The following is a 13,935-nucleotide window of genomic DNA, read 5'->3' on the forward strand; positions in this document are numbered from 1 at the left end:
ATTATCACACCATGAGGGTTTGTAGGTTGATTGGTTGGTTGGTTGGCTTTTAACTTAACAGTTATTTCAGCTTAGCTATGTTAGCTTGGAATTACTGAAGTACACTTTTCTAAGTGACAGGAAAAAAAAAAAAAGAAGAAGCAAAAATTGGTTTAAGTTCATTAAATATATATATACATATATATAAGCATTATGGTTTATATTTTAAACGCTTTACCTAAGGAAAAATTTAATAAACTACCATACACAAGCTACGCATGTTGAATTTGGAGATTCTCACAGAAGCTGTACATTATTGAGGGTGAGTTAAGAACAAATAAAGTAGTTTGGGGGGGATGAATGATTCATGTTTTAGTTTGAGTGATGCTGATCACTTCAGATAGACAAACAGATTGGACTAAATGACTCAGATGAAAAATACAAGTAAAGGTGCAGAAGTGTCTAAATTTTGGATCAGAGGTATCTACAGTGGAAGAGAAAATAATTATTTCTCATTAAGAAGGAACAGTTCCTCCCTGAAGTGCACTGAGCTCTGTTAGTGGAGTGCCAAACATGAACAACCTCAAATCTTCTGGAAACTGGGAAGAGCGGCAGAGCACTTGGCTCTTTATAACACACACTCCGCACATTAAAGGATCACAGCTGTTAGTATTAAAATAGTTGTGATAAATATTTATAATACAATAGAATTCATAAGGTTGTAGGGACAGACTGATTAACATTCAAAGGGACAGACATCCAGTTTTTCCCTCCAAAAAGGACAACATGTAGCACCTATAGGATTTATCTGCATGACTAGAGAAAAAAAAATGGTTTAAGTGTGTAGAAGAACAAAATGAGGAATGTTGCGTTAGGGAACAAATGAGACAAAATATGATTTTTAGAAAAAGTGATCTGGGACTGTTTAAAAAATAAATCTATGTTAGCTCTGAAGAGGTTAGAAGACAAATTAAGCATCTTATTTCAGTGCAAGCAGAACTCATTTTCTTTGCTAGAAGACGATATAAGGAATGGGTTTTAGAGCAGAACAACAGTAGTCAGTGATCTTTGGCAGGATAAATTAAGGAACAGTAGAAGCTGAGTTTATTTGGTTATTTCCATTTTGCTTTTCACCAAGAGTTCCCAGAAGGCAGCGGTCAGACAGGAGTCCACTATGTGTGAAGCCCACTTGAGTGCTGCTTGCCAAGAATGGGAACAAGGTACTGGGCATAGGTGGGAGCAGTCAGAGCACAAGATTCAGCCACTGAAATAATATGGACACGTCGCAGAATGAGTCAAATATTTGTCCCATGTTTTAGCATTCTGCTTTGCTCTGGATTCCTTAGCACCAGGTAACCGCCACTTACAGAAACGTCATCTTAGAGTATGAGATTTAGCATGCCATTTCCCAATTGGCCCACTTCTTTACTGATTTTTCTTTACTAATTTTGTTCTGATTAACTTATGGAACCCTTTTTAACTGCACATTTATTTGTGGCTCACGAGAACGATGACTTAAACAGAGCTGACTTGCACTTCAGTTCAAGATCAGAACGCTAATGGTGCTGTCAGAATTCATTTAACAGCTTTTATGCTATGAAATAAATCATGACATTCCACATTGTAATTTACAGGTGTGTGGGGGATTATACAATGGCTACAGATGTATTTTACTAAAAATTATTGAAAGAAGTATGAGAGCATTTCGAAATACATGAGCCTGTTGATTATGACATTCTTTCTGCATTTCCAGAATGCTTACTGTTCAAAGAAATGTCCAGTAATTTCCTTCTTAGCTGAAAATTTCCAGAGTTAAAAAGCGGTTCTCATATATAGCAAAGCAGAGAGATCACAGGAGTATAATTTTTAATTGATAAGAACAAGTTATGATTATAACCTCGTTGTCCTATCACAATTACTTTTCATTCCTTCTTGCTAATAACTTTGTGATGAGAATTGCAGTGCACGGGAAAAAAAAAAAAAAGTAAAATTCAATGGTCTCTGGACCAAGCTCAAAGTTTTATCATATTCTTTTTTTATTATTTATTAAAAAAAAAAAAAGTGAGAATATCCTCACCAAATAGAAAGGGACCCAATACACTGCACAACCCTACCTCTGAAATTGCATCGCGCAGGGCTTGGGCCACACATCTTAGGATGGATCTTGTGTATCTACTTCTTCAAACACTAATATCATTTCTTAGACTTCTGTCCCTATCTGTAAGCTCTAGTTAGGGAAGACCTTCCTTTTGTTCAGAGAGAATGCAAGCTTCTTCACTGAATATTTTAGGAAGAAACTAGCTTATTATCTTTTAATGTGTGCAGGAGTGAGTCTTGACACAATTAAGTACAATTATTTGAATTGCTCCTAGAGAAGAGAAGAAGAAAAGAACAACCTTGTGTTTAAACTTTGATGTAAACAGAATTTGTTTCAATATTTCTGCTATTCTTTCTTCTTTACATGTGCCCTGAAGTTGTAGGCTGGACTTTCTTTACTTTCTGACAGTGGTCCAGCAGTTCACTCAGTTATTTCATTAAGGTATGTGTTTAAGGCAGCCAAACTTCTTTTCTCATTAACTTGAAAAGCAGAGTACTTTGGGGGCTCAATCTCCACTAAAGTTGTTGTCACGTACTACCTTCACACATACACATGCTCCCACTGAATTTCGTGAGCCGTATTGTAATCCTCTGCTCAGTGGAATTTGCTTGTTATTGTTTACTGTTACTAAGATCATACTCTCCCTCTTTGGGTATTGTACAGCCATAACTGTCAATAACATTCAATTCTCAAGACTCATTCCTAGTAAACATTCGAGATTTGACATACCAGGAGTGAAGAGGGTTTCAGAGGAGCTTATTCACTGATCACTTCTGGATATTTTATGTTCTTCTTCAAAAACTTCAGAAAGAGAATGTTAATTTTGTGCAGATTGAATGCAATAACCTGAACAGAGTTCTGTTAATCATAATAAGCATACCCTCATTACCATTCTCATTAATATGATCAATATAGCCTGGAAAACAATACTACTTCATTGAATATTTATTAATATTCACAAATTAGGCAGAACATAATATTCATTTTTACAGATGGCTTTTCAAACACATACAGAAAAAATTAATTCAACACCTATTTTTTTTTACTATTATTATTTTGTAAGCACACACGATATAATGTCTCTGTAAAATACAGTTTTTATTTTGGGGAGTGAACTTTGAATCGTTTTCACTCTGCTGTGATATCACCATTTAACAGAGTTGTTCCTTTGTACTGTTACATTATACTTTGATATAGTCCATAAAGAAAAAAAAAAAAAAACCCTCTGTGCTACCTCTCTTGGAAAATGGTTTAGGCATAATTTACCTTCTTAATGAGTGTTGTAAACACTAACTGCACCACATGCTAGCTTAGATTGTCCCAGGCTTTCACTCTATTCCTATTTGGCTGCTCTGTAAAAGGATCAGGTTAACACCTTGTGTTGTTTCTCTAGAGAAAACAACAACAACAACTAAACAACAACAATGAAAATGTCCTTTTAGCTATCTAACACAGATGAATTATATCAACCCAACCTCACTAAGAGATTCAGAAGCTGAAACACAACTCTGCCTGCAGTCCCTGGTAGCCCCTTCCTCCAGATAGGCCTGCCTGGAAGACCACAGACAAACAAATACTGCTTCTGCCTGGCTGCAGCTGTTCATAGAGATATTGCTCCCTGAGAGGAAGCACATACTAATTTCCCCTGAGCAGCATGTTATTGCTCTTAATTGTCTCTTCAGTTGCTGCTGGCTTCCATCCGACCCTCTCTGAGATGAGCGCAGCAAGCTCGCTTGCCTCCAGTTCACCCCGTAGAGAATATCCCATTCCTCCCTGATCTGCAAAGCAGTGGGAAGGTGGCCTCTCCATGCACAGCTTACCTCTCTGCTGCTCTCATCAGAGTAGCAGCAACCACCCCAGCCAAAGACAGTGCACAGTGAGGCAATTTCTTCCTCGGTGCCTTCTGCAGGTTACCACCACACTGACATTCTGCTGGCATGTGTCTCGTTAGCTGAATAAGCTGCCCGCTGAGATTAATGAAAGGTTATGATAATGCCGCTGCACCCTCTGCTTCCCCTGTGCAGTAAGAATTGAAATCAAATGGAGACCTGTTCCTGCTAGGTGCAACTTTATTGACTTCACCAGGGTTGTATCTGCTGATGCTCACTCTCAATTTTGCCCCCTTTTCTTTTAACAGTTGGTTTAAAAGGAGGAGGGAGTGAATGTGAATCATTTTTATTAGCTTTCATGGCTCCTTGCAGCTATCAGGCAGTACTGGCAATCAGCTGTTTTTCATGGGATGCCGTTTTACACTGTGTTACCATGGGCACAAGATAACAGGGAGGGGGATCTGCCTCCCGGATAACTAGGAATGCCACAGCAGCAGTAACCCTGACTCTCGTGCATTTTCTACAGTGGTATAACAAAGTCTTTAAGAATTATGGAAACGGTCAGTTCAGCACCATGGGAGAAAAACACTGTCATTGTTTCACCCTGGGGCCGCCCTGGGAAGGGGGGATGCCTCTGCACATCTTTAGGGACAACAGAAGGAGCTGCTGAAAGCTCGTGTGGAGGTACCCGAGGTAGCTTCTCAGCGGCCACATGTACAGCAACACAGGCGAGGCAGCAGCATGGTTTCCACTCCTACATGCCCTTGTGCAGCAGCCCAGTACAGATATTAAACCTAATAGTAGTGAATGAAATTAATAATGTACTTTGAGCGTGCACTTGTAGAATTACATAACTAAAAGATTTTTCTGTACCATTGTAAATTGTGGTTGTGTTTTCTTCTAATGCATTTTCTGCCAGGTAAAGAGAAGTAAGATAGCACAGGGCAGAGAAATTTAAGGTACAAAATGAGTAAAAGGATAAGAAAACATCAACTGGGCTATAGTGTCAGCTGCTGATATCCATGAGTAAGAGGTGGGAAGCAAAGTCAAACTGTTTCTAACTGAAACAAGGTTCCCACCTAACAAGTGATATCACAGACTAAGCTGTAATGGCACCATGAGTAAACATATCCATTTGCTTTAATGAAATTATAGGTAGATCTTTTTTAAATTATAGGGTGGGAAGGACTCCCAGATAAGATCACCATGAGATAGGTCCCCACCAAAGCTCTGGCCTCCAATTCATTGCTCTTCCAAGGGATGGGCTATGGCAAACATTTTACTCTTTCTGTAACGGGGACAAAGCCTGAGTCCCTCATGCCAATGCCTCAGTCAAGGAGTGATCTCATTGAGGATATCGTACATTTTGAAGAAAGACCATGACATTTGCATCCTAAAAATATATCTTAGTTTTACAACTGATTTATTAATGGCTATGCTGTGTGGAACTCCTCCATTAATCATTTTGGCACTAAACAAAGCACCCAAAAAAATACCTTTCAGTACTTAGCATTTGAAACAAATAAAGACTCTTTTTTTTTTTTTTTCCCCCTCCATCCTGGAAGAGAACATGTTGTTGTTTTCCTTCCTTTCACTCTTTTTCGCTCCTAATTAGCTGGCAAGCAGCAGAGGTGCACCAGGCGTGCCGGGCTGCCCACGTCCTCGTGGAGCTCAGGGTCGAGGGGCAGGAAGTGTTTGCAGCATTAGTCAGGCAAATGTCTCCAGATATCTCACATAATTTCCAAAGGCCATAATGCGTGATATTTATACCTGTGTTCATTTTCTTGTCACAACACAACCCCTGCCAGGTTAACAGCAGCTCTGGGTGGTGGTGCGGTCCCCAGGGGGACGGTGGTGGAATAGTCTGTGTAAGGCCTTGCTCCTGACCTGCCGCTGGGAGTTTAACAGATACTTTCCAGCCCAGTCTTATTAAAAAGAAGAGCAGCTTACTGTTAAGTACTTGTTGAATCTTCTCAAACCTTCAAACAATTTGGCTTAACGCCGGTGTCTTCATACCATGCTGTTAGTTTCAGATGGCTCGCTGTTAACTAGACACCAGAGAGGGCCACAGCATTGAAAACTCAAAATCTTTAAACTGAGGAGCAGGCCTAGCTATTGTAACAAAGAAAATGAACCTGTTCTGGAGATTATCCTTAGAGAAGTTAGCATGGGAAAGGATAAAAAGCATCTGTAACACCTGTAAAAAAATTCTAACTGTAAAAACATCCCCTGAAGCTCAAACTGTTGCATAAACTTTCCATTCAGCAATTGAAGGCTATATAAATCCAAAAGGCTCTCACTGTGTGAATACGTAGATTGCATCTGATGCAAATATCACCTCCGATTGGGGCCACATATGTGTGATTCAGTATAATGAATTTACTCTCAGATTTTTTTAATTCAGACAGTTATTCAGAACATTTTCCCAAGTCAGCTAATCATTTACCATCCACTAAGAGGACTTGATGGACTCCCTGGACAAAATCTCAGTATTATGCCAAAATATTTTACATTAAAATGTACTCTTTGGGGCTTTCTGCTATTAGAAACTGCAAAGCAAAGACAAGATGACAGAGGCACTTTCCTGTCCATTATCTAAAGTTTACAGATTGGCTCATTTGCAGTAACAAGCCAAGGGGAAGTGCCACTCCTAAATGAGTGAGTTGAAAAGCTGACATGTTATCACCTCACAAATACATACATTAGTTTTGATGCTGGTTGGTACTGTTGAACCATAATACTGCATAACAACTTACCTTGCTAGTTTTTATTTAATTGAGGCAGCTGTCCAGGGTATTCCTTAATATCAGCTAATCACTAACCATCCTATCTATTGAACTGATGGAACCTCTGCAAATGTCCTGCCATGCTTAATATTTTATTTTTTAAATATCCTCTTAAGGTCTTTATCCTTTTAGACTAATGGGAAAGACAACAGCTGTCTAATCTATCAGCTGAAAGGTCTGAGTGGTGCCATTTATAATAACCAAGCTCTAAAAACTACCATACTGAAAGGTGACAACTCCGACATGGCTATTGTCAGCCTGTGGAATACTGGGTGATTGGAAAGCATTCACGATTATCTTTTTTATACACTAAGCTTCTTTGCAGCCTCATAGCCTCAGCAATCTCAAGGTGTCAGGCCTGTGCTCCTCTGGCAGTATGAAGAATAGGGGAGTTTGGAAAATAAATAAATCCTGATTGTGTTTTAAAACATAGATTTGTTTATTACAATTTAATCCTTGCAAGAAAATAGTAACCAGCTTCTGAAAATCTGTAGTAATTAAAACTTTATTATTTAATAGTTCCTTAATGTTGCATGAAAATCATTGGTCCCGATTATGTGATCGTTGAGCCCTGCTCAGATTCCCACGGTACTGAATGAAAGGAGTCCGATGATTAAGTACTACAAATTTGAGAGAGGTTGCGGGGTTGAATCCTTCAAATTGCTTTTCTCAAGCAGTTGTTTATGGAAAGTTCATTATTTTTTGTTGTTCTCAGCTCTCACTCACAGATTACAAACATGAGTTCATTATCTAGTGACTATAAAGTGCCTCTGAGTCACAGCAAAAGGAAACTGCTTTGCAAGTAATATTGAAGATAAACATTATTTCTTCTGCTGATCCTTGAAGAAACCTGTAGAATCCAGCTGGCATGCTTTTTAACTGACAGAAATTGGAGAAGACCTTTGCAGCTAGGCTTTCTTACATCTTCACAGGCTAAATAAAGCTCAGGATATTCCTTCCAGATTCCAGCTTGGTGACAGCCGTGGTGTGTTTAAATCTTAAACTATAATTTGTCCTGGTATGCATTATTACAGATGATATCGGTTTCAGGAAATGAAGCAACAAGCTGTTGCTTCTTTTTTGGTCTTATTGTGTTCTGCTCAAAACAGACTCATGAAGCACCCATCCAGTTAAAATGCTTCTTGCTTGTGCATGTCTTCATGCTTATTTGTGAATTCCTGCTATATATAAAGGTGGACAAGGAAGGAAGGTCTTGAGATATTGGCCATAGATGATATAGTATTTGAGACTTTTGGATCCGGGATCTTCTGTCTTAGCTCTTTGGGCACGCTGGCAATGCATTTAGGAGCTCAGTCCCTCAAATCCCTGGCTTCAGGATTGGACTCTGCTCTGGTATCAGCAGTAATAATAAGCCAGGTCAGCCGAGCCAGAGTTAATGAGCCCTTCAGACACCAGCAGAGTATTTCCAACCTCCTGGGCCCACGCTAGCACCCCTGCACGTAGGTCTCCTGCATTGTGAAAATGTTCCAGCAAAGCTTGGTGCTATTTCAGGAACCCCTGCCCCAAACTTTGCTATCTTTATAGCATGCGATGAGATGTGATCATTATACAAGGTCTGGAAGAGCAGTTCCAATGTTCTGCCTAAGAGTTATCAGTGCTAGAAACTTGGAAGTGAGGTAAAATGTCCTTTTCTGAGCAACTGTGAAGATAAACCTGAACAGATACTTCTCTAAATTTAGCTAGAATTGTACTGATTTAAATGAGCAGACTGTTGTCCTGATATCCCCTGAGTCCTTCTGAGTGAGAGCTGTCAGTCCTGTGTCTCCTGGCTTCTCAGCAAGTCTCTACTACAGTCCTAAACCCCTGATGCTCAGAGACCCCACAGTATCTTGGATGGTATATCCCAAATGCATGCATGTTCTGCAGAGTTTTAAAGAGGGTGTAAGGAAGAGACTGAGACCATGTTGAGAGCATTATTTTGGACCAAAGGAAAGAAAGGAAAGCCTGGAAATGACCACAGAATAATCTCCAACGTAGTTGCATGATGTCAGGAAGAAAAAAAATATTTGAAGTTGAATTGAGTTCAGGAAAATGGATGAAATCTTGGAATTAATGTGGAAATAGTTTTAAAACACAAAAAGTATGGTTTATTCTGACTTTTAATAAATATTTACCACTCACTCTAGCTAACAGTCCCATTAAGTTGTATGTGACAAGTACCTAACACAACATACCTACATCATATAAGTGTAGACCTTTACACTTCTTCAGTTATATATTGAGATAAAGCAGTAAAGATTTTTTTCAGAAGTATTTTATTACTTGTGTTTAACATGCCTTGCATCTGATTTGTTATTTTGGATGGTGTTTGAAGACCAGTTCAACACTTTTTGAGGTGAATCAGTAAATTAGGGGCTGACCCAAATCCACATAAATGGAAGAGATTTATTTTCAGAAAGCTCTGGATCAGGTCCCAGGAGAAATACCTGCAGTTCTTTACAAAAGAAGCTACTCTCGTTCTAGATAGGGTTTACTATGATGATTTCCTACCTTCTCCAGGACTCCAGGTTCTAGAGTGAATATTCACAGTTCACGTTTATGTCATTTTTGAATAGACATGAAAGGTCCCACTATGACTTCAGCCTTTTTCATTCTAAAGGAACATTTTAAACTTTTTTTTTTTCTTTAATGTTCCTGCAAAGTATTTTCTAAGACCTTTATGACCTTTCCTACAATATCAATTTCAGCTTTCACGGACCACTTTTCAAATATGCTATTTTTTTATACTCTTGGCTACAGCAGGGACTCAGATGAAACAATAGTTTTTAGTCTTACTTGTAGAAGTTGAAGAGGAGGGCTATTTGGAAATGGAAGAATGTGCTGAACCCTACTGGGACTTTGAAGAAGGAAGTCATTTCCACCAAAGGTAAATAAAAGAATAAGTAGACAGAAATGGACATGGCACTTGCCCTTTTAGTTGTCCACTGAAACTGGTATATCTCCTGTACACCCTCACTTCTCCTTCTCATGGCCTGGGAAAACTTGAACTTACATAGTATTTTAACCAGAATTGCTCCCAGGGACAAATCTAAAGAAATTGCATAAAAGGAGAGAAAAATGTTTTTAATTCCATAGAACTACTAATACTGTGTTTAAAATTCCCAGTGGCTTTGGTAAAATTTGTCAGCCCCTTTGGTTGTAAGGAAGAGTAAATGCTGTACTTATATGTATATGATTGCTGTTTCCATCTCTCACTCTCCTTGCCGTTAATAGAGTTCATTCCCAAACACATGGAAATTGTTAGATAAATGGACTTGATGCTTTTCTTATCTCTAAAGACTACATTTTCAATACAGGCTGTGTAGTGGATGTTATTCTACAATATAGTATTTGAGATCTGTTTTCAACTGTAATTGCCTTAATCATGATTTCTTTTCAAGATGGATACTCCACATAGCCCCGAACCAAGTAAAATCATCTAGTTTCATTGTGTCCTGATGGACTTGATCACAGTAACATTTTTCTTGATATTTTCCACTACTACCACTATTTTATTTCTGTAAATGGTAGGAAAAGCATAAGTCACAAACTTCAACTGCCATGAAATCTGGGTCAAATTGAAGAGTCCTATATATGAAACCTTCAGGCAATTTTCAGTAGCATGTATATGTGTTCTTGCTTCACCTGAAACTGAACTACTGATACTTCGTGATGGAAAATGTAAATAAGAAGTAATAGTATTCATAAGCCCACCATTAGGATACTTAAGAATAAAATAGAAAAATATATGATAAAATTATTTTCTTATCTGTGTTATAAATTTGCTGTAGATTTGACATCTACACATTGAGATATGTATCTTTTTACGTTCAACACATTCATATTATGTCCCAGCATTATAACATCCTCTGAATCTGATTTAAACTACATCCTGGCACCAAATGGGAGATCTCCAAATAGAAACTTTTGGACTGAGAATCATGAAAGTCATGATCTCAGAAAGAAATAGTATGGGAAGAGGGGAGGATATCTGATAATTAAAGTTCTTCTCTTTAAAATCGAGGTTGCTTTTCTGGAATTATAGTATGCACACTACTTCATATCTAGGAAAAAAAAGTAACTTTTTAAACCTCTAAGAATTTCCAATTACATAGAAAATTCACTTGTTCCTTGAGAAAACCACAGCAAACACCATTCATGAGAGACAGATACTTAACACTTCATTAGTTAAAAGAAAAATCACAGAACAGCAGCTCCAATAGGGAAAAAAAAAATAATAATAAAATAAAATATCTCTGGTGTAAATTTGAGGCAACACTCCTTGGAGTTTGTATTGTGTGAAAATAGGAACTTGTTTTATGTTCCCTCAAAGAAAGGTAGAGAATACAGATGTAGGCCAGCGATGTCTGGGAAGGAAGATGATGGCAGCAGATTTAATTTTACATCTGTACTAGCATATAATTGTGTAACATCACTAACTGTGAGCATGAAATGTCTGATTTCTACTTATGCAGCTTCTAGAACTCTGGGGAGGGAAGATCACAAATCCTGTGACTAAATTGCTAACTACATTTACCCACAACTGACTATTCTTGCAGTTGATCGAAAAAAAATTAAACATTATATCGAGCTACCTTTGAAAATATGGTGTTAGGTAACCTCTGCTGCTCCTCATTTCCTCTTTTCTCCCCTTTGCCACTTCCCTGAAACAAGCCAATCTCTTGTGTTGGGTAGTAAATTAAAATTTGTACTGAAAGGTTTCCATTCCTCATGTGAAATTCCTCAGTAGGACTTCAGATTAATGTTCCAGAGCCACTTGGAAAAATGGGGTTTGCAGACCTTTCAAACTTCAATTTCTGTCTTTTGATGATGAAACAAGGACTAAGCTGTAGAAAAGCAGCGCAGAAAAAGTGTTCTAAAAAGAGGGTTAACTATGGGTGAACGCTAATTAGAACTTCACAGTGACTTCTGCAATCATTCAATTACGTGTACACGGTTATGATTTAGGGAAAGTAATCCCTAATCCTAAATAATCTCTGAAGTGTATTGTTTTGTGTCTTTCCTTGTTCACATAACCTCTTGCATCCATTAGCATTTCCCTTTCTTGTTTTCCCATCTTCTTCACTTCTACATTTTCCAACAAATGCTAAACAATTTCCACCCAGGCATTTTATTTCTAACCCCAAACTGAGGGTAGAAAGCATGCCATAATTTTATTCTAACCCTTAGCACAGTCGTACCTCTTCATCCCTCTCCCTTCCCCAAAAGTATTCCTGGGTAGGCTTCCTGCAGGGTTTGGGGCACAACAGAGAAGCAGGTCTGGTACAGGTTCTTCTGCCTATCTCTTTGTCACGAGAGTAGGAAAAAGCCACATCTGAGATGTTTCCCTCTCTTGTTGTTCAGGGTCAGCCAAAGGCAGCCTAGCTCTACGAAAGCGCACCTCAAAGAGATCCCCATTATCATTTCTTCTCTTCTGCCTGTATGTGCTTGTTGGAGTGTCTCTGCCCATGTCTCCAGACACAGGATGTTCACCTTCTTCAGTCTCAGGACTGTGGATAGCACTGGTGGTTTTGATCCTGCAAACCTTATCAGTATTTAAAAAGTATCTGCTGTCTTTTGAAGCTGTGATTTCCACTTTGGTAACTGAGCACATGCTGAAACTGATTTATTGCCCCTGCAATTTGTCTTTGAGTTAGAGAGCTACGTTAGTAATCATTTTAGGAGTCTCAGATACACAAAGGTATTCAGGTGGATAAGTCCTAATGAAGTCATCCTAAAAAAAGAACTATGCTAATACAGCTTTCAATACAAAGCAAAAAATCTTATAGCAGCAGATTTATTTTTTTTTTTAATTGAAATCCACTGATTTAATCATGAGGCTTTTTGGGCCGTCCGTCATCAGGAAGAGATTCTTTACCTACTGCTCCATTCCTGAATTGCATTAGAGCTTACCCTTTTCTATAATGAATTGCCAGTGCTATATCCAAGGCAAAGCTTTGCACTATAGTTTTAGGTTTTAGTTTTATGTCTCATTCAATTACTCCTACAATATTCGGACATTTCCTTAATAGACGTTCTCATCTCATGTTTGAAAATAATGATTTGACTCATCTTTTGTAGAGAACAAAATCTGTATGGATGGAATTGCATTTGCTGCACATATGGAAAGCAACAAGACATCTTTGTGTAATTTTGCAATATTTGCAATAATGCTAAACCAATCTAAACAATTTGTATCCCAGGCCTATTTTCAAAAGATGATTGAATCAAATATTCCTGTTTTCAGTTTTGAAATTCAATGACAGCTTGTCAGCTTGCAAGCCAGGAACTGAGATGAGTGCCAAAAGTGAGTCTCTAGTTACTGATTTTTTCCATGATGCACTATTTCCAAATGTATTGTGTTGCTTGTTTCCATTACTGCTTCTCAATATAAGAAATATATATGGACACTGGAAAAGTGATGAGTCATTTTTAGAACTCAAAAAATGAAAGTGAAGGTAGAGAAACAGATACAGAAAAACAGTAACTTTCCTAAAGTTTGACCATTTTTTTGTTCATGAATACAATTTCCACAATATTTTTTCACAGCTCAGAAATGGTTCCATGAAAGAGTGTGAGAATGCATGTGCTCTTTTGGGTCAAAATAAAAGCTTTGCTTTTCCCTAACACAGGGAAGGTAAGACCTTTCTTTCTGTATCTTTTTTCATATTTTTAGAAACCCTCCTCATGCCTTGTTTATACTCCTTCAGCTTTTACCTCACACCCAGAAATCTTCTTATTAACCTGATCCAGTCAAATCACTCATTAAGATGACAAGTGATTTATTCTAGATGACTGTGAGATGTCAGAAGCAGAAGCCTCAGGGAAACTCTCCTCTTGGTCCTGCTGAGCTGCAGCATTGGTCTCTCTGAGGAACCTGTGAGGATCAGCACCAGGTCTCAGCCTGTTTCCCTGTAAATGTAGGCTAGTCACAAAAAGAGATAAAACCCACAGTAAATTTCTTATAAAATGGCTTGGTAGTAAGTAAACCATCCTAGTTATTGAGGTATTAGAAAATTAAGTGGTTGGATGGTTTATATTATCTTTTTTTTTTTTTTCAGTATATTCTTCCCTTTCCATACATAGATGATATAGGTCCCCAGTTCAGTCTCTCGTCTGGACTCTCTATGAGGCTGTTGCTTTTCTTCTCACTGTTCTGAAACTACTATCTATAAACATGTTGTGATAAGTTGGTAACAAAAGCACTGAAATTTATTATATGTCTACCAGTGGAACATCAGGG

At 38.2% G+C, this 13,935-nt stretch overlaps 1 protein-coding gene across 6 annotated transcripts in view; it reads right to left on the reverse strand.

The window, feature by feature from the left end:
- Window positions 1-13,935, reverse strand: part of BCHE (butyrylcholinesterase) — a 54,738-nt gene that overhangs the window by 9,112 nt on the left and 31,691 nt on the right. Inside the window, exons 3-4 of one of the 6 annotated variants that reach the window (XR_013954899.1) lie at window positions 3,898-13,617; window positions 16-2,878 (exon numbers count right to left, since the gene is read on the reverse strand). The exons of 4 other annotated variants lie outside the window; for them this stretch is intronic. Coding sequence is in view for 1 of the 2 variants with exons in the window: in XM_080604309.1 (XP_080460435.1) it covers window positions 13,458-13,617 (160 nt within the window). In the remaining variant the exon portion in view is untranslated. Of the gene's footprint in view, window positions 1-12; window positions 13,618-13,935 lie in introns of those variants that run through there. One more of the 6 variants, XM_080604309.1, reaches the window with a different exon arrangement.

Source organism: Anser brachyrhynchus, assembly GCF_964034855.1.
Source record: "Anser brachyrhynchus genome assembly, chromosome: 9".
NCBI classification, from domain to species: Eukaryota; Metazoa; Chordata; class Aves; order Anseriformes; family Anatidae; genus Anser; species Anser brachyrhynchus.